General features: G+C 40.6%; 4 protein-coding genes across 5 annotated transcripts; 2 read left to right on the top strand and 2 right to left on the bottom strand.

Annotated features, from left to right (window-relative positions):
* Positions 1 to 50: 50 nt before the first annotated feature.
* Positions 51 to 6,843, bottom strand: eps8l3b (EPS8 signaling adaptor L3b). The gene is made up of 19 exons (XM_070911007.1): positions 6,806 to 6,843; positions 6,428 to 6,543; positions 6,279 to 6,343; positions 6,012 to 6,174; positions 4,718 to 4,857; positions 4,453 to 4,538; positions 4,179 to 4,312; positions 3,840 to 3,967; positions 3,563 to 3,698; positions 3,373 to 3,449; positions 3,195 to 3,269; positions 2,949 to 3,094; positions 1,623 to 1,785; positions 1,165 to 1,214; positions 934 to 1,027; positions 573 to 689; positions 412 to 500; positions 174 to 306; positions 51 to 92 (listed from the first exon to the last, which is right to left on the bottom strand). Exons 1-19 carry the CDS (start codon positions 6,841 to 6,843, stop codon positions 51 to 53), a joined length of 1,992 nt encoding a protein of 663 aa, XP_070767108.1.
* Positions 6,844 to 8,133: 1,290 nt separating this feature from the next.
* atp5pb (ATP synthase peripheral stalk-membrane subunit b) lies at positions 8,134 to 12,358 on the bottom strand. Its single transcript, XM_070910401.1, has 7 exons — positions 12,262 to 12,358; positions 11,385 to 11,421; positions 11,114 to 11,259; positions 10,180 to 10,343; positions 9,814 to 9,939; positions 8,959 to 9,138; positions 8,134 to 8,403 (listed from the first exon to the last, which is right to left on the bottom strand). Exons 1-7 carry the CDS (start codon positions 12,287 to 12,289, stop codon positions 8,326 to 8,328), a joined length of 759 nt encoding a protein of 252 aa, XP_070766502.1. The 5' UTR covers positions 12,290 to 12,358; the 3' UTR covers positions 8,134 to 8,325.
* Positions 12,359 to 12,970: 612 nt separating this feature from the next.
* Positions 12,971 to 19,993, top strand: traf3ip3 (TRAF3 interacting protein 3). Of its 2 annotated transcripts, none has more exons than XM_070910440.1 (14): positions 12,971 to 13,064; positions 13,816 to 14,277; positions 14,377 to 14,521; positions 14,628 to 14,745; positions 14,845 to 14,872; positions 14,986 to 15,015; positions 15,811 to 15,906; positions 16,672 to 16,743; positions 16,997 to 17,137; positions 17,335 to 17,472; positions 17,555 to 17,690; positions 17,864 to 18,009; positions 18,444 to 18,560; positions 19,287 to 19,993. In XM_070910440.1, exons 2-14 carry the CDS (start codon positions 13,849 to 13,851, stop codon positions 19,485 to 19,487), a joined length of 1,797 nt encoding a protein of 598 aa, XP_070766541.1. In that variant the 5' UTR covers positions 12,971 to 13,064; positions 13,816 to 13,848; the 3' UTR covers positions 19,488 to 19,993. The 2 variants fall into 2 exon arrangements, with proteins under 2 accessions (XP_070766541.1, XP_070766540.1); XM_070910439.1 differs by having other exon boundaries at positions 12,971 to 13,068.
* Positions 19,994 to 21,813: 1,820 nt separating this feature from the next.
* Positions 21,814 to 23,617, top strand: dnase1l1l (deoxyribonuclease I-like 1-like). The gene is made up of 8 exons (XM_070910325.1): positions 21,814 to 21,954; positions 22,039 to 22,127; positions 22,239 to 22,325; positions 22,408 to 22,529; positions 22,734 to 22,846; positions 23,029 to 23,186; positions 23,357 to 23,453; positions 23,537 to 23,617. Exons 1-8 carry the CDS (start codon positions 21,814 to 21,816, stop codon positions 23,615 to 23,617), a joined length of 888 nt encoding a protein of 295 aa, XP_070766426.1.
* Positions 23,618 to 24,431: the final 814 nt, after the last annotated feature.

Genomic DNA, 24,431 nt, shown 5'->3' with positions numbered 1-24,431 from the left:
GATGTTGATCTGTGGATGAAAACTCAGGAGAAATAAACCGGAGCAGGTCGCTAGTAGTGGCTGTTGTAAAGGCCTGATGGTTCGCTGGCGAGCTGCAGGGAACAGGATGAAACATCACTGATGTGCTGCAGTCGGTGTGAGTGTGTGTTCATATCACATAACGCATTACTTACTGCTATGGCTGACTTGATGGCCTGAAGCTGGAAGAAGACCATGCCTCCTTCCTCTGGACACACAATCTTCATCTCATGCTTGCTCATCCCCAAAAGCAGTTTACCAGTCAGAACCCCGAGACTGGTCACGGTGCTGTACGTGAAAAGGCATGAAACAACCTTGTCATGCAATTACAAGTCTTATTTGCAGTACAAACATCTTATCGTTCTCACAGCCTCTGTGCGTTATTTTACTCACATTTTGGAGAAACCTTTGTACTCCAGCCAGGCTCTGACCTCTAAAGGTGTGGAGGTCATGTCCAGAGTCACTGGGCCGCGATTGCCCCGCTATGAGGGAATAAAACATCATGTGAAACCTGTTAAGTGTTACTCAGCAGAGCTATGTGTCACTTCGCTCACCGGTTGATCTTCCATGGGCCTGGTGCTCTCCATCTGCTCCAAGACATTCTGGGGAACGTTGCCTTCCTCATCACGGGCGTTACGAACAAGCCACCACTGCTTGGATTTCTGAACCACCTGTAAAAAGCCCAAAGAGCCCAAAATCTCAAGCACCTGAAAGTTACTACTGTCAGTAATGACAACTGATTGTGACTGTGGTAAATATATAAACAGCTGCATGACGATTTAAATAGAATAAAGGCTCCATTCAGAGTAGTAAAGCATCAACACCCTGTGGTTAGTTCTAATAGTGACAATAATATTGATTTGATAAAGGTCTTTGGCCTGTATTTGACATGCAGTGGACATGAACCAACCTCACCTGAACCACGTCACCCTTCAAAATGCTCAGCTCTTGGTTGTTCCTGGCCATGAAGTCGTAAATGACCCGCATGTACAAGGGTGGCTCAGTGGGGCTAAAACAGCAGCAGAAACACACTTTGTGACAGCAATGCGTATGGCCGGTATAAAGCCCAGTGAGTACTGATTAAAAGAAATGTTTGCAACCAATGTGATCATAAAGCCATGTTTACTGCAGTGTAATAACACTTACCGTGGTGGTGGTGGTGGTGGTGGTGAACTCCATGGACTGTTGGTCATAGGCTGTAAAAGGCACAAAATGCAGCATGAGGAAACTGAATGAATACAAGGCTTGTGATGATGGCCTCACTTTAGTTGTCTCATGTTGCTTTGAAAACTTGCATATTAAAGGCCACTTTAAAAAAAAAGGTAATCCTTTTCAATGGGGTACTCCCAACTTCTCAAGCACAGTGTCAACATATTTCATTAAAACGCTTTCTAATGAATAATAGTTACTGAGGTGCTGAAAACAGCAGGGTGTAATCACTAGCACTGTAATCTACCATATGGGCAAACTAGTTTAGCAGTGCCTAATATTTCTGCCAGAGCACCATTAACACACCTATTGCTAAAGCTGTTGACACGACAGCCATAAGAACTGGAGACAAAAACCAGAGGTAAAGCTGAGTTATTGTGTCAGTATGGTTCTACCTCCTGCATCCCCCTGCCAGGTGGGAAGCGCTGGCTGTTGCTCCGGCTCATTGGACCGTCCTGATAAGTGAGCGGGGAAGGCATGGGTGAGCAGGGAGGCGGCTGCCAGCCATCGTAGAACTCTGGGATGTAAGGTGGGATGTCCTCATCCAGCCATCTGGACCTGTGAGGTCACAGGAGGGCAGAAAACTGTTAGATAAGTGAAAAACATAAGAGAACTATCTAATGCTGAAGTGACTTGACTTCATGAAACATCACTGTAGAATTTGGTTGCTCCTGTGAATGATGGATTTGAGGTAATTCAAGCATGGTAAATGTCCACAACAAACAAAAAAATACAGTAAGAAGTAAAGTCCTGATATGTAATTTTAGGAGTTTTGATCACAAAATGTTTTGGTACCTCTTTCCAATAAGGCACCTTTCATGAAGGGTTTATAAACTGAAATTAAAGGAGTACTTTGACATTTCAGGAATTGTGCTTATTCACTTTCTTGCCAAGAGTTAGATGAGATCAATACCAATCATGTCTGTACATTATATTTGAAGCTGGTGCCAGCTAGCTTAGCATAAAGACTTGAGGCAGCTAGCCTGTACAAAGGTTCAAAATCATGTAGGAGCTGTTCAAAATCTTGCTCACTAATTAACACAGACTCAGGCTCGTTGTTTCCTCCCCGTTTCTAGTCTTTATGCTAAGCTAAGCTAACTGGCTTCTGACTGTATCTTCACATTTAACTGACAGGCATGAGAGTGGCTCCAATCATTGTCAAACCATTCCTTTAATTGCTTATTAATGATTAATAAATCATTACTAATGCTGTGTAGATCAGTTAGAGGCCATTCATTTTTGCAAGGTTTGGGAAGTATTAATTTGACTAATGTTTAGCTTTACATGTTGATAAGATGTTAATAAGTAGATTTTGGTCCAGATTCCCAGCAAGTGTACAGCTGGAGGAAGATAAACACCAGCCAAAGGGATGTGTAATGTTTTTCTTATTAATGGCTTATAAGTGACCAAAAACGTAATAGTAATAATTAGTTAACTTCATATATCCTTCACAGTATTTGCTTGTTGTCCTTTGCCAAACTAAGTCTCTCCAGACTTAAAATTGTAATTAAACGCAGTTTCAAATTAAAACACTCTTGTCTATCATTTTTTTCCGTAGGACATGAATGCAGCATTAACTCTGACCTATATTTTCATATCAGCTAACACACACACTACGCCTCAAGACAGGGCGTGTCAGAGCAGGTATAGGTGCACTTATAATCAGAGGGCTATATATGAGACTTGTGTAAGTGTTTGAGGGTTATAAAAGCCGCCCCTACCTGGGGATGTTCCAGCAGTCTCCCAGAGACGTCCACAGGCCGTCTTCCTCCGGGCTGACGACCTGACTGAGCAGCTGCACGGTCGCCTCTGTCAGCAGGGGAGAGAGCACAGTGGGAGGCAGGTCTGCAGGATACTGAGGCACTAGCTGCGGACATGTGGAGGGAGTAAGTGTTAACTGTCACCATCAAGAGAGTAGCAATCACTGCCTTGAATGTAGATCAGAAAGAGGTTTTAGAGGGGCTCACCATGGCTAAACTAGTGAAGAAGATGTGGACATAGTCAGGAGCACTGGGGCTGGTCAGTGAACCGTCCAGCTGGCCCTGTAATACAAACAGTTTTTCAGTCACACTACACTGCTTTCTTCTGTTATCGCCCATTCCAGCCAACACATTAGAGCAAATTCTTTCCAAAAGCAAATCTTACCAGCAGATTGAATCCATATTTGATTTTCTGAAGGCAGAAGATGTATTCCTCCAAAGGTGGCAGACTGAAAGCTGGTGCTGCAGGAGAAACATTTGTGCTATCAGTGTGTTTGTACCTATAGGAGGTCACGTCTCCAGTCATTACTTCCTTAATCATATGTGCCTGTGGAAACCGGGAAAAAGGACATTACCATTTTTCTTGGATTTTTTCTTCTTGAACACATTTTTCTTATTGCTCTTGTTCTCTTGCACTGAAGGCGCATTTGCTGCAGCAGACACTTTGTCCATGAAGATCTCCATATCATTTATTACGTGGTTTAAAATGTCCTGTGAAAAGGAGCAAAACATATTCGTTAACTGTCATATTTGAGCATGTTTTCCTTGAGATGAGAAAGATTATTAGACGAGATCTATGGTAATTTGTCCACTACCTATAACTGATGTAAACACTTCAATGTCAGTACTGACCGTGTCCCTCTCCACGTCTGTTTGCTCTGCTGACAATGCAACCCCTGGGCTACTCTGTAATTCATAAAGATCAGGATGGTGCACTGTTGCTTCTTGTGGGGTGTAGGCCCCTGGAGGCGTCCTATTTTCTTTAGGGCAACAAAATAAATTGTTTGGAAACAAGCATCAATGTGACTGAACTTCAGGAGAACACATCCATAAAACGGTTGAGATTTTTGAGTAAATTAAAAATGTATGTGCCAGCTGTCGATAAGATCAGCTGCTATAATTAACTGGAGTTTCTCTTCCACGATCAAAGGTGTTTTTCATATGCTTACACTGGATTAGATCAAGACGTACCTGGTTCTCTGTTGCTCCACTGTGGGGCCGGGTGGTCCTGGGTAGGCGGGGTCTTCTCTCTCTCCACAGGACGAGGCCCAGGTTGCCGGAAACTTCCTGGAACATGTTGCCCGATGATACTCTCAAGATTACTCCTGAGAACATCAACGACAGACAGCAGTTCATGCATTTTACTGTTCAATTTCTTTATTTGTCCATCCTCTGCTTGCTCATTAACGTGATTTTATCTCCGCGGAGACTGTGTTCATGCGACGTGACCTTCACCACGTTGTACCTGATGTCCGACTGGTGTCTGCGTGGTTCCACATCACCACTTCCTGTTTGGACCGCCTTATCCAGATCATTCTTGATGAGCCCCGCCTGGTAAAACAGATCGGCTTTAAATCAAACTGGTACAATACGAGACACCAGCAAAAAACTGCTTGTTATGAAGTAGTGATAATGGTTTCAGAGAATGGCCTTGATTTCAGAGATTGCACACCCCAACTAACACATCCTGCCTGCTCTGGAGGTCAAAGAGAAGGTGAAATGTGACTCACCCCAGTCTCCTCACACTGGAATATGAAGACCTGGCGTTTGTTGCGCTCCTGCATAGTTACTGTCAGCAGAGAGTTGTAGGAGCAGCTGTCCAGCACAGCTTTGGTCTGCAGGATGCAACTCAAAGGCATCGCGTCCAGCTCTGCCTTTAGAATCAGAGTGAGCAGGACAAACGTCACGACCACAGGTTCATGAAAGTGAATGCACAGTTAATGATCAATGTTGAAAGTATTTTCACACACTGCTTTCTGACAAGGTTTGATCAATATTTTGTTCTATCACTAACAAAGTCTGATATGTATTTTTATTGACGTATTAGAAAGAATGAAACAAATGCTTGTGCTGAATAATACTTAATTATTTAACCTACTTTTAACCTTTAAACCCCTTTTGTCAACTTTAGCACTAAACTCATTAGTGACTGTTAACATTTTTCCCTTCATCTACACACCAAACTTTACTTTTGTAAGCATCTCATTTTGTAAATAAACAAAGCAGATGTCCAGTCATTTTAGGTCATGTTAATCCTAGTTAAAACTGTGTAATTCTGCTTAATGCTTCCCTCACAGTTCATCCTTTTGGTTTAGGGCTGTTTGTTTTGTCTTGGGCTCAGCCCCACAACTCCCATTAAAAGTAGAGAAATCTCAATGACACAGCATAAAATCATGTTTTAGACAATAGTGTGCTTTGGGATGAATTGGAAATTCAACTGCGAAATTCCTGTCTGTCTCTGTCACTATCCAATAATAAGCCACAAGAAAAACTCCTTAAATGCTAACAAGCATGGAACCAACATGGAAATGCCCTGTTAGTTACACAAGCTGTTAATTCATGGTTAAAATTAACAACAAAGTTTCAGTAATTATTAATCTGTGTCTTATTGACCTCCTGTCTGGACAATAGTGTGCTTCTAACTCTTTCGCAACAGTTCCCTGTTTCAACAAGACGATGCCCTCGTGCACAAAGCCAGATCCGTCCAACACCTTTGGCATGAATTGGAAAACCGACTGCGAGCCTGTCCTTGTCTCCCAAAATTACTGCCCGACTCACTAATGCTCTTGTGACTGAACGAGAGCAAATCCCTGCAGCCAGGTCCCAAAATCTCAATCAAAATGAGACTGGAGGCTAGCAGCATATTGACGGCCATGGTTTTTGAATTACATGTTTTACAACAATTACCTATAGGTGAAATGTTATGATGTCCACATACTTTGGGCCATGTGCTGTACTTCGTACTTTGTTGATTGTGAATGTACTGTTTACATTCCTCTAACTTTCTCGGAAGAATGTAACTACCAACCTTGGTCTCAATGTCACTGAGCAGTAGATATCCTCCCTGAACCTCCATGATCATCTCCTGGGGCCACAGACGACCTTTGGCATCCAGGATCTTGAGCTTTGCCAAGCAGCCGTCCAGCGTCTTCAGCTCCTGGCCGTCCAGCTCACAGGTGATCAGGTGCTGTGGGGTCAATGTGGAGGGTCATGGGTGAAGAGAGCTCAAGGTTGCACTGTTTAGTAATGTGTATGCCTCCATGCTGGTGCAGATAACTCAAACTCATTTACCTCCACTCTGACGTGAAAGTTGTTTGAATGTCTGTTCAGCACCTCAGAGTACTCCTTTCTTTGCACTGATGTAAAAAAAAAAAAGATGTCTTCCACATTTTGTTCTCACCAAAAATGAAAATATAATTAAAATTTCAGTCAGAACATACTGTATATTGATTTTCCACTGGGTCTGGACATGTTGTGTCTCTGCAGCGGAGCACCCCTCAGGTCATCTTGTTGGAAAGGCTTCCTCTGCTGAGGGAGGTCATCCTGTGAGAAGCCCCTAAGCATAATAAAATGTAACTTATCAAACACGAGAAGTGGGGCTGTTGTCAGCCTGCATGTCAATAAACCCCATCATCGTCACCAGTGCAATGATTTGAAGATAAACCATTCACAGTCCACAACACAGCTGTTACAACAACACCAGTTTGTCACGAAAGGTTGTGAACAGGTGTGTTGTAAAGATCTCAAATTAGTGCTCAAATGCTTAACCAAACTAATACCACAGTGACAGTACTGACAGTGAAATTAAATTTACTAACCTTGGGGAATAAGAGAAAGGTCTGGTGTTTCCAAACATTTTCAAACTACAACGTCTGTCTTTTGTTGGGAAAAGTTAAAACTTCTGATTGGCAAGAATCACTTCAGTCCAACCTGTAAGAACAGAGGAAGAAGCATGAGAAAAACTTTCTTATGCTGACATGCTCTTTTTTGTTGTTGTTTTAAAACGAATCTTAGGAGCACCTTGATAGCTGGTTTCAGTGTTCGCCACATGGCTGCATAGTTGCAGCTGTCGCCAGTTCAATTCCAGCTAGAGACATTTATTGCATTACATACCCCTCTCTCTCTCTCTCTCCATTTCCTGTCTGTCTCTGTCACTATCCAATGATAAGCCACAAGAAAAACTAATCTTAAATGCTAACAGAAGCAATAATAAAGCCCCCACAGGGAAATGCTCAGTTAGTTACACAAGCTGTTAATTCATGGTTAAAATTAACAAAGTTTCAGTAATTATTAATCTGTGCCTTGAAAACTTGACTTCCTGTCTGGGCTTGGATCAGAATACATAGTAGCTCAGTATGAAGGGTATTTTGACCCATTAGCAGACTCTCTTTTATGCATCAACAGGCTGAAGTTGAGACACAAATTCTACAAACACCTGCTCCAATTCAGCGACAAGATGCAACGCATCACTGTTGGTTTGATATTCAGTGTTGAAGCTGTCACGTACCTCCTGGATTGAATGTAGGACAAGACTTCCTGTCAACAAAAACCCACTTTTTTCGAGAGCAAACACATTTCCATTTCTCAACAGGACACAACGCCACCACCACTCAAGATGTATTTAACCTCTGAATCACATCACCTTTACGTTATCTATTCATCCAGTCGTTACCTGTCAGCACTGCTCAGCTGTCATTGTCCCCTTCTTTCAAATGGATTTTCTACCAAGACTGCTCATAGCGGAAAGGATCTGCTCCTCACACAGCTTGCCAAGAAAAATGTCCTCGACTTCCTGCTTGAAGGCACCAGGATCAAAGTGCAATGATCTGACGGGAGTGACGGATCAGGAGGGCTGGCCCCGATTTGTCATCTGAGGATAAGTATTTGAGGTATGGTGGAAGGCAGCAAATCTAAGGCGCATTACGAGTCCAAAGGTTTAGAAACGCTTCACAGTATCTCCTTCAAAGTGAACAAAGGTCTGAAGTGCTCCAGAAAAATCTCGTAAGCAATTATCTAACTCAAGTGTAATCTATTGTAGCTATAAAATGGTGACGCTAAGCAACGTCACTGACAAAATGTACAAGCAAAGGTTAAACTAAATGATGAAAGAAAGAACACAACATTGCTGGAAAAACAAACTAGCCAGTTGAAGTTGAATAAGAGAACCATTTATTTATTTTACCGTCAGCTGACGTGTAAATACTGTACACACCCATATTATTGACAAATAGAGACAGTCTTTCAGGAGGAAATAGTTTATTCTGTAAAGAAAATTGAACGTCTCGTCTTGGGACAATGAGTTGGGGGTTAGAGTCGCCTTCTCTGAAGACTTGACAGTTTAGGCTGTAGCTTGAGCCTGAGTGACCTTGGCCAGAGCCTTCAAGTCTGAGATGCATTTCGCGATGCTCTCTTTCTCCTGAAAAACAAAACACATACAGATATAAAAGTTTTGATGTGCAAAACAGTAAGAACAACAGGATCAAAGGTCAAAGATAACTTTTACACTATGAAGATAATTTTGTTATTGTGAGTATTAAGTTTTTGAAAGAAAATTAAGAAAACTTCTTTTTTTAAATGGTGGTTCTCTTATGTTTGAAGTAAATCAATAATAGAACACTCAATACCTTATTTACTTTACCTTCTACGAAAATGTATCATCTTATAATCAGGGTGTCTTATACTCAGTACGGTTAGTAAGCAAGACTACAAGTCTGACATTCAATGCCAACTTTCTGTTCTTCTTTTCAGTTTGTACAAAAAAAAAATATCCTCCACATTTTTTCTGGCATACAAAAAAAAATATGGAGCCCATATTCAATATCCAGCCCGATAATGAAATGTTGGATCATAACAACAATATGGCAGTAATCTAAATAGTTTATTGAAATTTAAGCCAAGAATAAATTAACAACCAAGCTGAGAAACATCACTTAGCTGGAGGCTTCTGACAGTTTAACACAAAGAGACTGACCTGCTGAGGAGTGATGCTGCCGACGACACTCTTCTCCACCCAGTTGACCATGTGCTCCTGCTCCATCCGGCGGTGGAGGTCCTGCAGGCTGACCTGGTAGTCCAAGCGCCTCTTCACCTCATTGGTCACCATGTGTAGTCTTTCTCTGTAGTTGGTCTCCAACAGCATGGCCACATTGTTCTGAGAGGAAAAGAGGAGTCCATGCAGTCCTTGTAACCAAACTGTAGAAACATCTGGCCTACACTCGGGTTACTGAAATTGTTGTGGCATTTTATGCAACTTCCATATTCATTTTAAGCAGGTTACACTCTTTCTTTACATCCTCTTAACGCCGTGGTGCAATTCATGCGACCCAAAGAATAGTTTGAGTTACCAGAGAGACATACAGTTCTAATTATTTTAAACCACCCATTAACCTATTATATAACAAAATACGAATATGTGTAGCCAGATATCAAGTATATACTGTATATTATTTAAACAGAGTCTAAATATCTAAAAGAGAGGAGAAGCAAATGTATCACTGCAATACAGTGAGAGCTGACTGGTGTGTTAAATAGATCAGTGTCCACTCTAATGATCTTTATTTATTTATGGACTCTATTGCCCTCCTAGTATTTCAGCTCTCCAGATTTATAGTAGCCATGGCAGGTTTCTGTAGCCTCTCTGTTGTTGCAATTTCTACGTCCTGCCAGCAGAGGTCAATAAATGTCAATGATGACAAAATAATGCCTCTTTAACTCCTGGATCTCTAAGTGCTGAGCAACTTACCAGCAGTCAATATGGATTGTTGTGTAAATATGAAGCAGCGCATTATTAACAGTGAAGATGTTGGAAAATAAAAATGCTGCTCACCCTCTTAGCGTCGAAGAGCAATGACCTTCCCTCTGCTCTCCACTGTTCCTTCTTCTCATCCTCAATGGCCTGAGCCAGGCTGGTCATGGCGAGGTCCTTCACCTCCTGAGCCCTGGCCACTTTATCCTGCAAACACACATCAGTATCACAGGGTGCACAAAAGACATACCTTTATGACCTTTGACTGAAGCTTGACCACAAATCATCTGTCTATTACTTTAAAAACAGTCATCTCTGTAAAAACACATAGAACAAGAAACGTCAATAGGAATAAACATCCACACACTCCAATCTGAAATCTTTTTCAAGTATCATATTATAAGCCAGAAAAAAAGATAACACATATCCATGTTGTTGGCGACCTACATCGTTCAGTTTGTCAGCAAAAGCAGCAACACTTGGGCCAAATTTCTTGACACCATAGACGATGACGGCACCGATGGAGGCGGCAGCAAAGGTCTCATGGTTGAGGACGTAGATTTCCTTGGAAAGAGCGTAGAGGAGGAGGCCAGTGCCCAGCATGTAGGGTCCTAGTGAAAACATTTTTTTCATCGTCAGTGAAAGCTTATTTTTGATGAAAACCAAAAATACAAAGTATGAAAAAATGTAAAACACAACAACAATAACAGTAGTGGGACAAGGTCCTAAACCAGAATTTAATGGGTAACGTTTTTCACAGAGACAGTGTAAACATATGTAGTGTTAAAATGAAATTACATTAATATGTGTGCTTATTGTTCCCAGAGTCAAAAGTAAACATGGACAAACAGCATTCAATTTTATGCACCACGTATCTGGAACAAACTCCTAGAAACCTTGAGGTCACCACTGCCTTTTATTAAATTAGGGACTATATTCATATCTTGCACTGCACTGTCACTGCATTGTAATTTCAATTTTCCTGTATAATCGGTCTTATTCATATACTGTTATTTTACTCTTTAAAATGTATATGTTCCTCTTTATTGCCTTGTGTTTCTTTCTTTTATATCCTGTCTTAATGCCTTTCCTGTTATATGTAAAGCACTTTGACATGCCTTGTTGTTAAAAGTGGCGCTGAACAATTTGCACACAAAATTCATATTGAGATTATTTTGATGACTAAAGTCTACGTTTTTGTTTAAGCGAATACGAATGAATAGGTTTTCTATTTTTGGGTAGCTAGTAATGATACAAATGCTGTTCATTATTTTCACAAGTCAAGTTATATAGGAGGTATTTTAATTCTCAGCATTTCAATTAGAAGATTGTCTTTTTGTGAGAGAAATGACATAACCGAAAGTTGCTTCTGGTTACTTACCTGTCACTCCAGTTTTGGGGTACAGGATCTGGAAAAGCTCCTCTGGGATGAAGCCATGGCGAACTTTGCCTCCCTTCTCTGGCAGAGGGGGCAGTGGGGCCAGACTCTGGGACGTTGTGTGCAGGGAGCGAGAAGCCTGGACCAGACTGCAGGAGACATTATTAAGAGCTTTGAGAGGGACAGCCCACATAGGATTATATTTGTTGCTGCTAAAATGTAGCATCACATTAGCAACAAATACAGACCAAACAGCTTAAAAAAAAATACATACCCAGCACCAAGGGGGCCGCTGCCTTTCAGGGCACTGGCTGCAAATAGAACAAACAATGACATAAATTCAGGACAGTCACTACTTGTTTTAATTCGTTTTCACTGACGTTTAATCTGCTGGTTATTTTCTTAATTAATCAACACCTCTCTAAAACTGTTTTAACAGAAGCTGACCATGATAACCTTCATGAGGATAAGATTAACTGCAGGACTGTATTAGACAAGTGTAACTTATAAACTGGCAACGAAGTGTAACTTTATAACTTTATGTACAATGAGTAAGTCAACAAAAACAGAGTTACAGGAGGATGCTATTTCAATACCTGATGACTGATGCATAATATCAACCAAATGTCTGGCAGTAATTAGGTTGGATTGATAAACAACTTGTGAAAACATTAAAATAAAAACACACTTTTGGTGGACTTGCATTGTGAAGCCAGTGAATCCTTACAAGAAACGTAAAGAGGACAAAACCGACCAATGCTAGCTGTCAAAAAGGTGACATTTGCAGGCGTGCAGAGCTAACGCTAGCTAATGTAGCTTCAGTTTGCTACCGTTAGCTATCGTCATAGCTTAGCTTAGCTGTAACCAACTGGTTGTGATGTCTGCAAAAACACAGAACAGGCTACATAGTCAATAGCATCAGCAATAAAGCAAACAATAAGCAATAAACTAACTATAGTTTCAGGGCGTATATCTTGCTTGTAGTTACACTAGCTACTTACAGCTAGCATTAGCATGTGTCTCATTCAATGTGCGGCCTTCACTTTACCCTTCAGGATTCACATTCACTTTAAATTCTGTTTCTCCCGTTTGACAGTTTAATGATACCAGAGTTAAATGTATTTTATTCATCTCAGAAGCAAGATTCATACCTGAGACAATGACGAGCCTGGACAGCATGTTTGAAGGATGAAGTGCCAAGTTCTTGCTACACCGGGCACCCTTGTTTCGGTCTCTCCGTGCCCTTCTGCAAAGAGCCACAAGGATGGCGGATACACGAGAAATCATCTTGAAATATCGCGAGACTAGGGTAGCGCTCCTATTTTTAGAGTTGTTAAAGAAAACGACCACCAGATGACGCTGTACGCAAAGATACAATTTGTCACTGTCCTGATGTAGAATTGAGGTAATTAAGGTATAAATTGAGAGGATTTGAGGTTATATATGATGCTAAGAGCCAGTGTTTTGGGTTAATTAATCTTGAAAATGCTCAAAACTGACACCACAGTAAAATATAGGTTAGCCTGTCCGTCAGCTTAATGCAAATAAGGCATATATACCACCAGCAAAGAATACAGCCATTGATGCTCTGTATAGTCATACACAACATCGTCAGATCTAAGCCATTAACCCATTTTAGGCAACCACACACACTGCACAGCTCTCTCTCCCATGTGGTGTGTTTTATCCCAGACTGCGTGCAGGGGGAATTGGCTGGGTCTGTGTGTAATCTTGGGGCCCACCCGTGTATGGCATCAGTTTGGTGCGAGTGGCTGGTGAGATAGAGGAACATATGACGCTGTGGTTCTCTTCACTTCCTGTAAAGTTATGCTCAACGGAGACAGCTATGTGAAACACAGAGAAAACCCCCGCACACTATTTCAGAGGAGCGAGAAAATGGATGTCTTCTCAACCACCTCATGAAGAACTTTTCCCCACTGAATGAGATGGCGTTGTAGGTAAGCTCTATCATGGCTTTCTGCTTATTAAGCAATATTTTGTCTTTGCATTATCTTCTACATTTTCCCTCCACGGCCTCAATCAACACTTGCCAGGGCCTAGTCTGTCTTTGATAACTAGTCTGTCTTTGATAACTGATAACTTTGATAAAACACAACAATGCAACCACTGCACACCTACTATTACATTTAGAATTATTAACACTAAAAGTACTACTACTATGCTAGTATTACAAGAACTACTACTACTGTAGCTGCTTCTACCACAACAGACCTGCATGGTTCACAGAGAAAATGCATTTCTGTGCAACACAGAGCATCCTAAATGTAAAAAGATACTGTTAAGGCTTTGCATTTTGCTTTATTTTATGCATGCTGCTCACATACTTTGAGACAACTTTCTTCTACTTTCTATTTTCCTTTGTTTAAGCAGATAAAGGTCTTTTGAGATCAGATGAGATATCAGGACAGTGTTTGAGAAAAAGGGTTAGATCATATTTCAAACACTCATAGTGTTTTCTATGAACATGAAAAAATGAAACAGAGCTTTTATATATAGTTTATCTTTATATGTCCCATATCAGCCATCATGCGGCACCTGCAGCAGTTAAAATTCATATTTTTCGTCTCACTGTAACATTTTATACACATCAGTAAATTATATTATTTCAATGCAGTTGTTTACATGCTCTATATTTCATCATTATAAACAGTTACAGTTCATTTCCTGATGCATTGTCATTGCAGGCTTGAGGCACTATAACAGCCAGAGGAGCTGCCATGGACGCCATGGATGCCCTGGCTGTCAGTGGACTACAGCTCTCCCCAGTGAAGGACTTTGACCAATTAGTGGAGACCAGAGCAGAGAAACGTGAACACCTGCGAGGACGTAACAACGTGACCTCATGTCGCAGCCCCACGAGAGAGTTTGACACGAAACTGATAAAGAATGAACTGAAGGAGAAGAGACATCTGGAATTTCTGAGGAGGAGATCAGTGAGCCCCGAGCCGTGTGGTGAGAAGTCTACAACCTGCTCGTCAAAGAGAAACCCTTTACCAAAGACATATTTAATACAACATCACAGTTCATTCAGCAAGTCAGAGACATTGCATACAAATATCCAAAATACTCGCACTGCTAATGGACATCCAGTGAGGATTATAACAGCAAACAGCAGCAACACTGATAGCCCAAGCACCAGCAAATGGGTAAATACTATATCCATTGACATTATTTGTTATTTCACCTGAACTATGTTTCATCCTTTCATAATACCTGCCTCTTCATCTCTCTCCTCATTTCCTCAGGCTTCATTATGGTCAGAACAGGTAACACTGTTGAGACAAGAGAAAGGCCATGCAAGGAAGCAAGCATCTACCTCCACAGCAGCGATAAAGGAATCCAACCAGCACAGGACGAAAAGCACAGATAAAAGAGAGAATAGTATTAATGGTAAAATTGTTGCCAGTCGCATAACATTTTGACCAGGGACTGTTGAATTATCTTTCATACTAATAATGCTGTTTTTTTTTGTTTTTTTTTTAACTTTCTCTCAAAGGTCAAAAGACAAGCATAAAAACATTCATCCAAACAGAAAAGATTCACCAAAAACTCTTCGTCCAAACTGAAAATATTCTCCAAAAAAAGATACTGCGAGAGACCAGTGTGCAGACGGAGTGAGTTTAATTTAACTCTACCTGAAACCTAACGTTAAATCTCACATTTGACATCAATGTTGTGTTTTATATTTCTATGAGACATTTTCTTCTGTGCAGGTCTGGTCTTGTCACTATCAAGGAGTCAGTAAGTTTCACACTGTTGCTGTACTCACTGAGGTCTTACATTTCATTTGCATGTTAAAAATAAGATTTACCAAATTAAACTGACTTTCTTGTCTCTCATCTCTCACTTAAAAGGATGTTCAGAGATTGGCTGACTACTTGCAGGTAAACCAAACAATTCTTTACAAAGTCCATCTTCTTCCTCTGAGTTAATAAATGAAAAGTTAAATGCATAATCAATAAAGTACCTCCTTTCTCAGTTTAACACACAGTTTTACTGATACAGCCTTACTTAGTCTGGTATGACCAGTAGCTAATATTGGCTAATGTTAGCTAGAATTTGCTGTTTACAATTATCCCATAATTGTTACTTGTGGCTACGGTGGCTGTTTTTAAGCAAAAATTATGTTGTTTATGATCTGAAACTACTTGGTTTGGTAGTAAGTTAGCTTACGGCGGCTAATATCAGCTAGATTTAGCTGTGTAACTGACATTTCTGAAGTAAGTTTGTGACTTTATGACTCTTGTGCTTGTGCTACTGTTACACTTCATTTTACCATTTACAATGATCCCATAAGTGTTGCTTGTGGCCACAGCAACTGTTTTTAAGCAAAAGTTAAGTTGTTTATGATCTGAAGCTGCTTGGTTTGGTACTAGCTTACGGTGGCTAATGCTTGCTAATGTTAGCGAACCTTTGCTAGATTTTGCTGCGTAATTGACATTTACTGAAGTAAGTTTGTGAGCTTATGGCTCTTTTCTACTTTGTTTACTTGTTCTGAAGTGTAAACACCAACATATGTGAACTCAATTGCCTGCCTTTAAATGTTTGAGCCCAAAACAGATGATTTATTTGAAAAACCAGGTTAAAACCTTAAACAGAGGATGCTGCCTGACATTCGCTACGCTCAGTATTTGCGTGTTGTTGTAGCTATCTCTCTTCTGCTGGCTGTTTTCTGTCAGGAGGCCCTGTGGAGAGAGGAGGCAGTGAAGAAGAAGCTGGCAGCCCTCCAGGAGAGCACGTCAAACCTCATGAACTCCTCGAACAAAATATGGACAGTAAGCCTCTCCATCTGTATGCGCAGGCTATTTACTTAAATCAAACACTCCCCACAGTGTTTCACAGTTACAGTTTCCAAATACCAAACACATATTTTTTGTTTTATAAGGTCATGGTGCTGCTGCTCATTGTTCTTTGGTTCCCTGGTTGATATTACACTGAAAACGTCTGTCACAGTTGAGTACACAGCAGTGTATGGCTGCTGCTGCTGCTGCCACCTCAGGAAGGCCTATGCAGTCTGTGGTTTGGAGCTTCCTGCTTCCGCTCGAGCCTGTACTGCATAGGACGAGTGCAAGCTGTCATTCTTACAGGAAGGGAGTGTCAGTCAGTAGCTATTATAGGTGCTATGCATCCTCATTAGCTATCTTTTGGCTACTCTTGCTGTAATGAAAGAAGGGGAAATATTGGTGTTTCCCTCTTTTGTTTTATTGTGTTTTAATTTGGGTTTGAACAGCTGAGGATTTAGACGTTAATTTACTTTAAACAATTTATGCTTTTCATCTGAGAAAACTGTTTCTCCCTCAGGTATGTTATCATTAGCCAACTTATGTGTTATTTTCCACACTCACAACAGTGTAGTGTTGTAGCATATGCAGGTGTTGTGATCTTTCTCGGGGCTCACTGATACCGCACGTTTCCTTTGTACACCAGTGAGCACAGACGGTGAAAGAACTTGCTGTCACAGATTTTTGTACATGAACCATTAATTTTCCATCTGCAGGTTACAGCGTGACATTCAGTCATTTCCCTTCTAACCCACACAGGCTCGCTGCAGTGAAGACCTGCTGAGAAACAAGATCAAGGCTCTGGAGGCGCAGCTGCAAGTCTGCCTGCAGGTAAGAACAGCAGCGGGTGGCAAAGACACAACCACTGAGTGTTTTTTAATCATGCAATGGGAGTTTTTTATATTATTTCTTTGCAACAACCCAAACATTTTGTCTTTACTAAAAAAGCCAATCTGCTCTACACTTCCACTCTTTCATGCAGTGACAGCGCAGTGTCTACTGAGCGCGCTGCTCTGTGGTTTTGGTCTGCATCTCACCCTGTAAGCATGTCTAGGTTTAACTCAGCAGTGTTTTGTCCTCATAGAAGTTTCCCAGGGATGGAGTGAAGAAACTGGTGCTACAGATGGAGAAGCAGAAGCTGGTGTATGAGGAGAAGGCCCTGGTCGCCCTGCAGAAGGTCACACAGGACAAAACTGAGGCGCTCAGCAAGGCTGAGACACTGCAGGTCAAATATTTATCTTTTTAACACAAATAATAAACAACCACATTTCTATTTAACTAAGTACAAAAACACGCCAATGTCACTGACATATTTGGGTTTTCTGTTTCAGATGTGTTCTGCTGACATATTAAAAAGTCAGATTTAATACAGTGTCAATGTTACTGCTGTATCTTAAGGATACTTTCTATTTTTGCCACCAGGAAGCGCTAATTACAGCAAAGGCAGAGGCACTGAGGTGGCAGAGCCTATATGAGGAGCTAAAGCTGAGCTCTGGGCAACTCAGGGAGAGCCAACACTTCAGTAATGAACAGCTGCAACAGCTGCACAACCAAGTGGAGGTACGGTGTAGTCTTGGACCATGTGGATGGTCAGAAGTTTCTATGTAAATGGCTGTGAAAAACATATGTGTGTCCTGTACAGCTGTCCAGAGCCAGAGAGGCCGAGCGGAGGGAGGAGGTGGTGTCATTAAGACAAGAGATGAAGGAGCAACAGTACAACATCTGCCTGCTGGAAGAGGACAACCAGATGTTAAGAGAGGAGATCCAGCACCTTAGAGGCAAGACGTTATGTTTTTTTCTTCTGAATCTGCAATGGTTCAATGTGAAGCCGTGTGAATGTCGGCTTTATCTGGCAGCAATACCGGAACTAAACACTGAGTACTCTTTGTAGCATTTAAAATACTGTAGAGACAACATGGATCGTTTATTTAAACTGCTTTCTATTTCCTAGATGGCAGCAATGAGAGCCAGGACTTCCTGATGCAGGGGTGTCTGACGTCAGAGGAAGCAGAGCCACGACTGGCGGCGAGGAGAGACTCTCAGGTGGAGGAGCAGCTCCGTCACACTCAGGAGAAACTCCGACTCAAAGAGAGAGAGGTAAAGTGGAGTGGACTTTCACAAGCTTCATGTTTTGATTGAAGAGATAAAGATAATATCCCTCTCATTTACAATTTCTCTACACAAAGCGCTGTGCAGACTGATGCGTAATGAGAATTTACATTTATGAACATTGTTAAAGACGCATTCAAAATATGTTAAAAAATAAAATAAAAAAACAAAGGTCATAATATTTGAGATCATCTGTATTTCAAATATATATTTCAGATTTTCAAATGTGTATCAATTATCAATTATTATCAATCATCTATTTTAAAAAATATTCATCAAGAAGCATTTCATATTACTTGCCATCGTTTCTGGAGAGCATTTTAGAGATAAAGGTACATTTGTACACTGTAAATGTATTTCGATTGGGTTGCGGCCAAATATGACCGACATACGTGTCCCTTCCATATGGTGTGTGTGCACAGTGTGAAGAGCTGCAGACAGAGCTGCATGCCGTGGAGCAGGAGTGTCAGTCCAGCCAGGCCCGGCTGTCGCAGTGCAGGGACGAGCTCCGGCAACTCAGCCACCGCCACAAGAGACCGGTGAGCAGTGTGTGTGTGTGTGTGTGTGTGTCCATATGGGGGAATTTGAAACTCATATGTCTTTGCATTGTCAGCCAACAATTATGAATTGTTTTACACTTTCTGCACCAATATGTCTGTCACATTTACTGATATTTTGCTTCATGTGTGCTGCTGTGAGCAAATCAGCTGCATCACAACATCATAGAGTGTTAAAGGGATGATGTATTTTTGTTGGCCAACCCCGGAAGTTAGCATCGCCCTGGTTCCCTAAACAAAAAGCCAATGAGATTTTTCTCTTTTAAGAGAATATAGATAGATATAGATATATAGATAGATATCGAGTATAAACACAATGAATCTGTAGTGAGTAGATGACCTTCCGTGTTCAGCATGAAGACGTTAATGTCCGTGACAACCACTGTAGTCTCATTTAGCCACTTGTTAACAATCGCGTTTTTTAAGACACGTACAAGCTTCAAAATTCATGAGTCGGGTATTTACTGACGTATTCTATGTTGTAGAACAAAACATGAAAACCTCTTAAGCTTGTGTTAACTGCAGACCTTGTTACAGGCATCTAACCAAAAACCCACTGACTTCGAGACGAGTGAACCGGAAGTGTAAAAATGCTAACTGATTTATTTATTTAGGTTTTAGGACTCATTCCTGCAGAACTCTATAAGGATCATATGTAAATTACTATATACATATACAGTATATGACATTTCTTCCCTCTTTGTTTAGACACAGTGTGGCTCTTGGTGGAAAGTGTTTGTGTTCTGTCTCCTACTCCTCGCCATGGCAGGGGTTGCCATGTTGTGGCTGTGGCATCCTCCTTTCCGGGAGCAAGTTGAAGACCTGTACTCAGACATAGAGACACGCATCGAAGACTATCTCATGAAAATGGCCTCTCCTCAACACTCAGGCTGTTTTAGACCAATATGATAATGTTACTGCTCAGGAACATATATTTGTTGCTTTTGTTTTAAAATAAGATTTTTCTAGGATGTAGTTTGTTGATGTTTTTGTATTTCATGTAGACTTAGGTACTCAAAGCGTGTGATATGTTGACATGTGTAGGATGTTTGCAGACAGTTCAAATTCAAGTTTGTTTGTAACATTTGCAACAATGAAAATGTGTTAGAAGCACTGTCAACTCACAAGTTGGCTGACGTTAATAACATTTTAAGAAACTGTGAGTTGATAATATCAACAAAATAGTTAGGAGTAGAAAGAATAGGAAGTATCCTGTGTACTGTAAACAGTTTACTTAGTCAAAAGCACCACCATGAATTATTAAAAAGCCATATACAACATAAAAGGCCTTTAAAATAAAGACAAAACATCACCGTACTTCTTTCAGCTGTTGTGGTGAGGAAATTAGCATCAGTGCTATGAGGTATCGGGGAGTTGTTCACTGTTGCTCACAATAAAAGAAAGACTATAGCTAATGTTACTGTTTGTCAGTTTTTCTTGAAAAACATTTTTAATCCTGGAGAAACCGTGTTGAATAAAGTGTAACTGGTTAGAGTCTCGGGTTCATGGTGCTTTGGGTTAAGTTTAACACAAGATAGCCGAGATGTCCATAGTGAAGACCACAGCTGGTCAGAGTGGACGGTGTCTTGGATGTATCTACTGTATCTTAAACAAGGAAGCACAAAATGGGACTCCACAGACATTATTTGCTGTCTCACCTTTACAATAGTGTCACTGATTAGTGAGGAACTATCTTCATCATCCACTGACCAACATACATTCCACTTTAGGTGGAATCTCATACTATTTAGTGACTACAAATTCCTGTGTACCACTGAACTCATCCATACTCACCCTCTAAAATCCTTATGATTCCCACACTGACTATAAAAAAATCCCAACGTTTCCATGACAATCTATTGTAAATAATAAAAGTGAAATGTGGTCAAGAGACTGCCTGACAGACCATTACACAGGGTCACTGTCTTACCTGCTTCAACTACTTTGTATAAGTAAACAAGCAATAACCAACATTTGTGTAGTCACAAGTAGTGGAAAGTAGAAAGTTACACTGTGAAAATACTCAATTACAAGAAAGAGTTCTGCATTTAAAATCTAAATCAAAGGTACTAAAAGTAGCACACGTTCAAGTATTCATTGTGCAGAAAACCAGAGTTTGCTTTTTATATATAATAATATTGGATCATCATTACTGTTGGATAAATGTACGCATAAGCAGCATTTTAATATTGCAGCTGGATGAGCTGGAACACATTTAAACCACTAAATATACTATACATATACTGTACTGTTGGGTAATCTCTAACAATGTAACACATTTTTTAAATGCATGTTTTATATGTTAAATCTTAACTTGCAAAATAACTGTAGCTGTTAAATAAATGTAGTGAAGTAAAAACTATAAGAGAGGAAGCAACAGAAAGCTTTTGTCAAGTGTATCAGTACTGATGTGAGCATTGGCAACACAATTCACTAGCCAAGCTACTATAGAAGGAGAATTGTGCAGTTTTAAATATAGATTTGTAATTTACTTTTACACTAGATTACTTTTTTTCATGAAGGTCATGACAGAAAAATCACACTTTGTCTACCAACATAATACAGAGCAAAAAAATACAAATACATCTGTGTAGACTTTAGTACAAATAAAAATGATGATGATTTTCACTGCAAATATCAGGTGCATCACATTGCGAGTGTGAACCATCCCCATCACAGTGAAGACCACCAGTGTTCAGCACTAGCTGTGTCAGTGATGTGGTGGCACTGTGTGGTAACTACCAGCTGCTCGTGCTAAAATGACAGAACGATATGTTGTAAATGCAACACAAACGTTCATGAAACGAACAGGCATGACACATGGCACCGTCTATTGTCCGATTACACTCAAACTTAGAGACAAAACACACTCAAAGCTGAACTCTCTGAGTGGGATAAAGCTATTGTTTATTGTATTCAGTGGTTTTAACTGTTCCAGATGAAGCTCCATTCTCAACAGGCACTGACACAGCACATCCACCACACAGATCCCCAGCCAATGTCTTTCACTTGTGTTTACCTGCATGTTCCCCAAAACACACCACGGGTCATTGAAGAGATGGATCTTTGCTGGACTGGGGTCAGTCTCCTGGTGAAACTGGCGCTGAAGGTAAGAGGCTGCAAAGAAGCTGGTGTGATGGGTGAAGAGGATTTTTTTTTGTAACATATTTCACAACGTGACAAAGAGGATCTTGCCAAACTGTCTTTCACTTGCAGAGCGATTATCCTCTGCAAGATGAGGACTGCAGTTCTGCTGTTCGCTGTGGGGTTGTGTGCGTTGAACATCGCATCTTCCCTGAAAATCTGCGCTTTCAATGTTCAGAGCTTTGGGGAATCAAAGTCAAACAACAAGAAGGTTATGGGGATTCTACAAAAGGTGCTCTACTGTGTGTGACTACAGCGATGTCCACACAAAACCAGACAACTGATAGATGTTTATTCCTTTTCTTTTGCTCCCAAGATTCTTTCTCGGTGTGACTTGTGTCTTATTCAGGAGGTCCGGGACTCTAAAGGAGAAGCAATACAAGCTTTGGTGAAGGATCTTAACAGGTGCAAGCTGACGTTTCAGTTCAAAAACTGCACATTTAAAGGATCTGGTGAATCCTCCGTCACATAAAACACCTTCAACTGTAAACTTATCTCATTTTTTGTTGTCAGCAGATTTGACAGATTCAACTCATACTCCTATGTGGAAAGTGAAAGGCTGGGGAGGAAGAGCTACAAGGAGCAGTACGTCTACATTTACAGGTAACCCATGTCAGAACAGGACACATTGCTGTGAATGGTTAAACATGACATCCTTAATGTTGTCTTTTTCCTTCTTCTCCAGGAACAATGTGCTGGAGGTCAAAGAGCATTATCAGTATCCTAAACTAGAAGGACAAGGCACCAACGAAACTGATGTTTTCTCCAGACAGCCTTTCATTGTTCGCTTTCACTCCCCTACTACATGTACGCTGAAACAAAAGGCATCTTTGGAATTATACAGGAAAAGAAACCAGGATGAAATTATAATTATGTATACAGGGAACACCATATCCCGAATATGATTTGAAAAAATATGACATGAAAAGACTGGGACACTATAGTCTACATGTAAACACATTTATTGAAGATAAATGTCTTGGGAGTATTTATGTTTGTGTTTTTTTGCAGTGGTGAAGGACTTCGTCCTGATTGGGCAGCACACCTGCCCCAAAAGTGCCATGAAGGAGATTGACGAACTGTACACTGTCTTCAAAAGAATTCACAAGAAGTGGAAGACTGATGTAGGTTAAACCACATCATTATCATCATATAATGTTTGGTTTGTTTTTTTCCCTCATTTTGTTCATTTCTTATCTATATCTGGGTCAGAGTTCTGCAGCTTAGCCTCATTTTTCTCTCATCCACATTTATGAGTAATTTCCATCTGTCGAACTTCCCCTTGTGCTTCCTTTCATTCACCCAGAATGTGATGATCTTAGGGGACCTCAATGCCGGCTGCAGCTACGTCACCATCAAGGGCTGGAGAGCTGTGCGCTTGAGGAGTGACCCCAAGTTTCGCTGGCTAATTGGAGACGAGCAAGACACTACTGTCCGCGAGAAGACGCACTGTGCCTACGACAGGTCAGTGGCTGCTGAAAACTGAATTACATGAGGTCTATAATAACACTTTATAATGAGGACGGATTCGTTACATGATGATTATGATTATTATGAGGTATTCTGCTGCAGACACCCATCACAGTTGACAGGGTTACGCCTTACAATATGTTTTTTTTTACATTTTCAAACAGGATCATTGTCCATGGACGTGAGATTATTTCCTGTATAGTGCCAGGTTCAGCTCAACCGTTCAACTTTAAAGAGAATTTCCATCTCTCTGAGGAGGAGGTAAACAACAAAAATATACCTTTCTTTAGTTCACTTGTATACTTAAAAAGAACATTAATCCTGTTCTTTTGATGGCACTTCAGGCTCTTGAGGTGAGTGATCATTTTCCTGTGGAAGTTGACCTGAAGCCCAACCACCGCTACCTCCTCCGCAATGAGCTGTAGGCCACTGAGGACAGCCATCAACAGACCAGGACGTCTTGATTTTAACTGTAGTTTTACTTGATTATAGCTGTTTAAAAAATCAAAGAACCCAAGACAAGATTCACTGATAACAACTGCTCTGTTTTAATAACTAAAGTCTAAATCAAAGTGGCACTGCACTCATCTCAGTTATATAGGACACCAATAAACATGAGTTGTTTCAGCATGAAGGAGCTGCATGTTTGACTACCGGAGTTTATGTTGTGCATCTGAAACCAAAACCACATGAAAGCTGACATCATTTCTTCATGAAGGTATGTTCGTACAGCAACAGAAAACACAAAACTTTATTTTTGTGGCTTTTTAGACAGACTTTTTTGTACACCTTTTGATGATCTTCAGTTTTAAGGTAGGCTTACATTATGTGGACATTTGTAGTCATAGATTTAACCAAATATACTTGTTTTAATGTGTAACTTATGCGCCGTCTGTTTGACAGGAAGCCACTTGCAGCAACAATAGAGAGTTACCTCGCACTCTCTTCCTTTCTGAGCGGAGAGATCATCTGTGGCAATGCATTAATGTTTGTCCTGATGTAACTCTTACTATATAAACTTTAAATCGTTTTTTGCGATTTTCAAAGATGGAACAGAGTTTTGCTGATCTACTTAGTGATGCATTTTCAGGTAAGAAATATGTCTATGTGGTGTTTATTACTATTTCTAGACTATTTAAGTATTTCATTTTCAAATGACGATGTTGTTACAGAAACATCTGTTCCAGCATTCCCTGATGGAGATTTGGACTTTGAGAATTTAGATTTTGATGAAAAATT

This window comes from Enoplosus armatus, chromosome 8 (genome assembly GCF_043641665.1).
Source record: "Enoplosus armatus isolate fEnoArm2 chromosome 8, fEnoArm2.hap1, whole genome shotgun sequence".
In the NCBI taxonomy this organism is placed as follows: domain Eukaryota; kingdom Metazoa; phylum Chordata; class Actinopteri; order Centrarchiformes; family Enoplosidae; genus Enoplosus; species Enoplosus armatus.
This window is presented reverse-complemented; position numbering and strand designations above follow the sequence as displayed.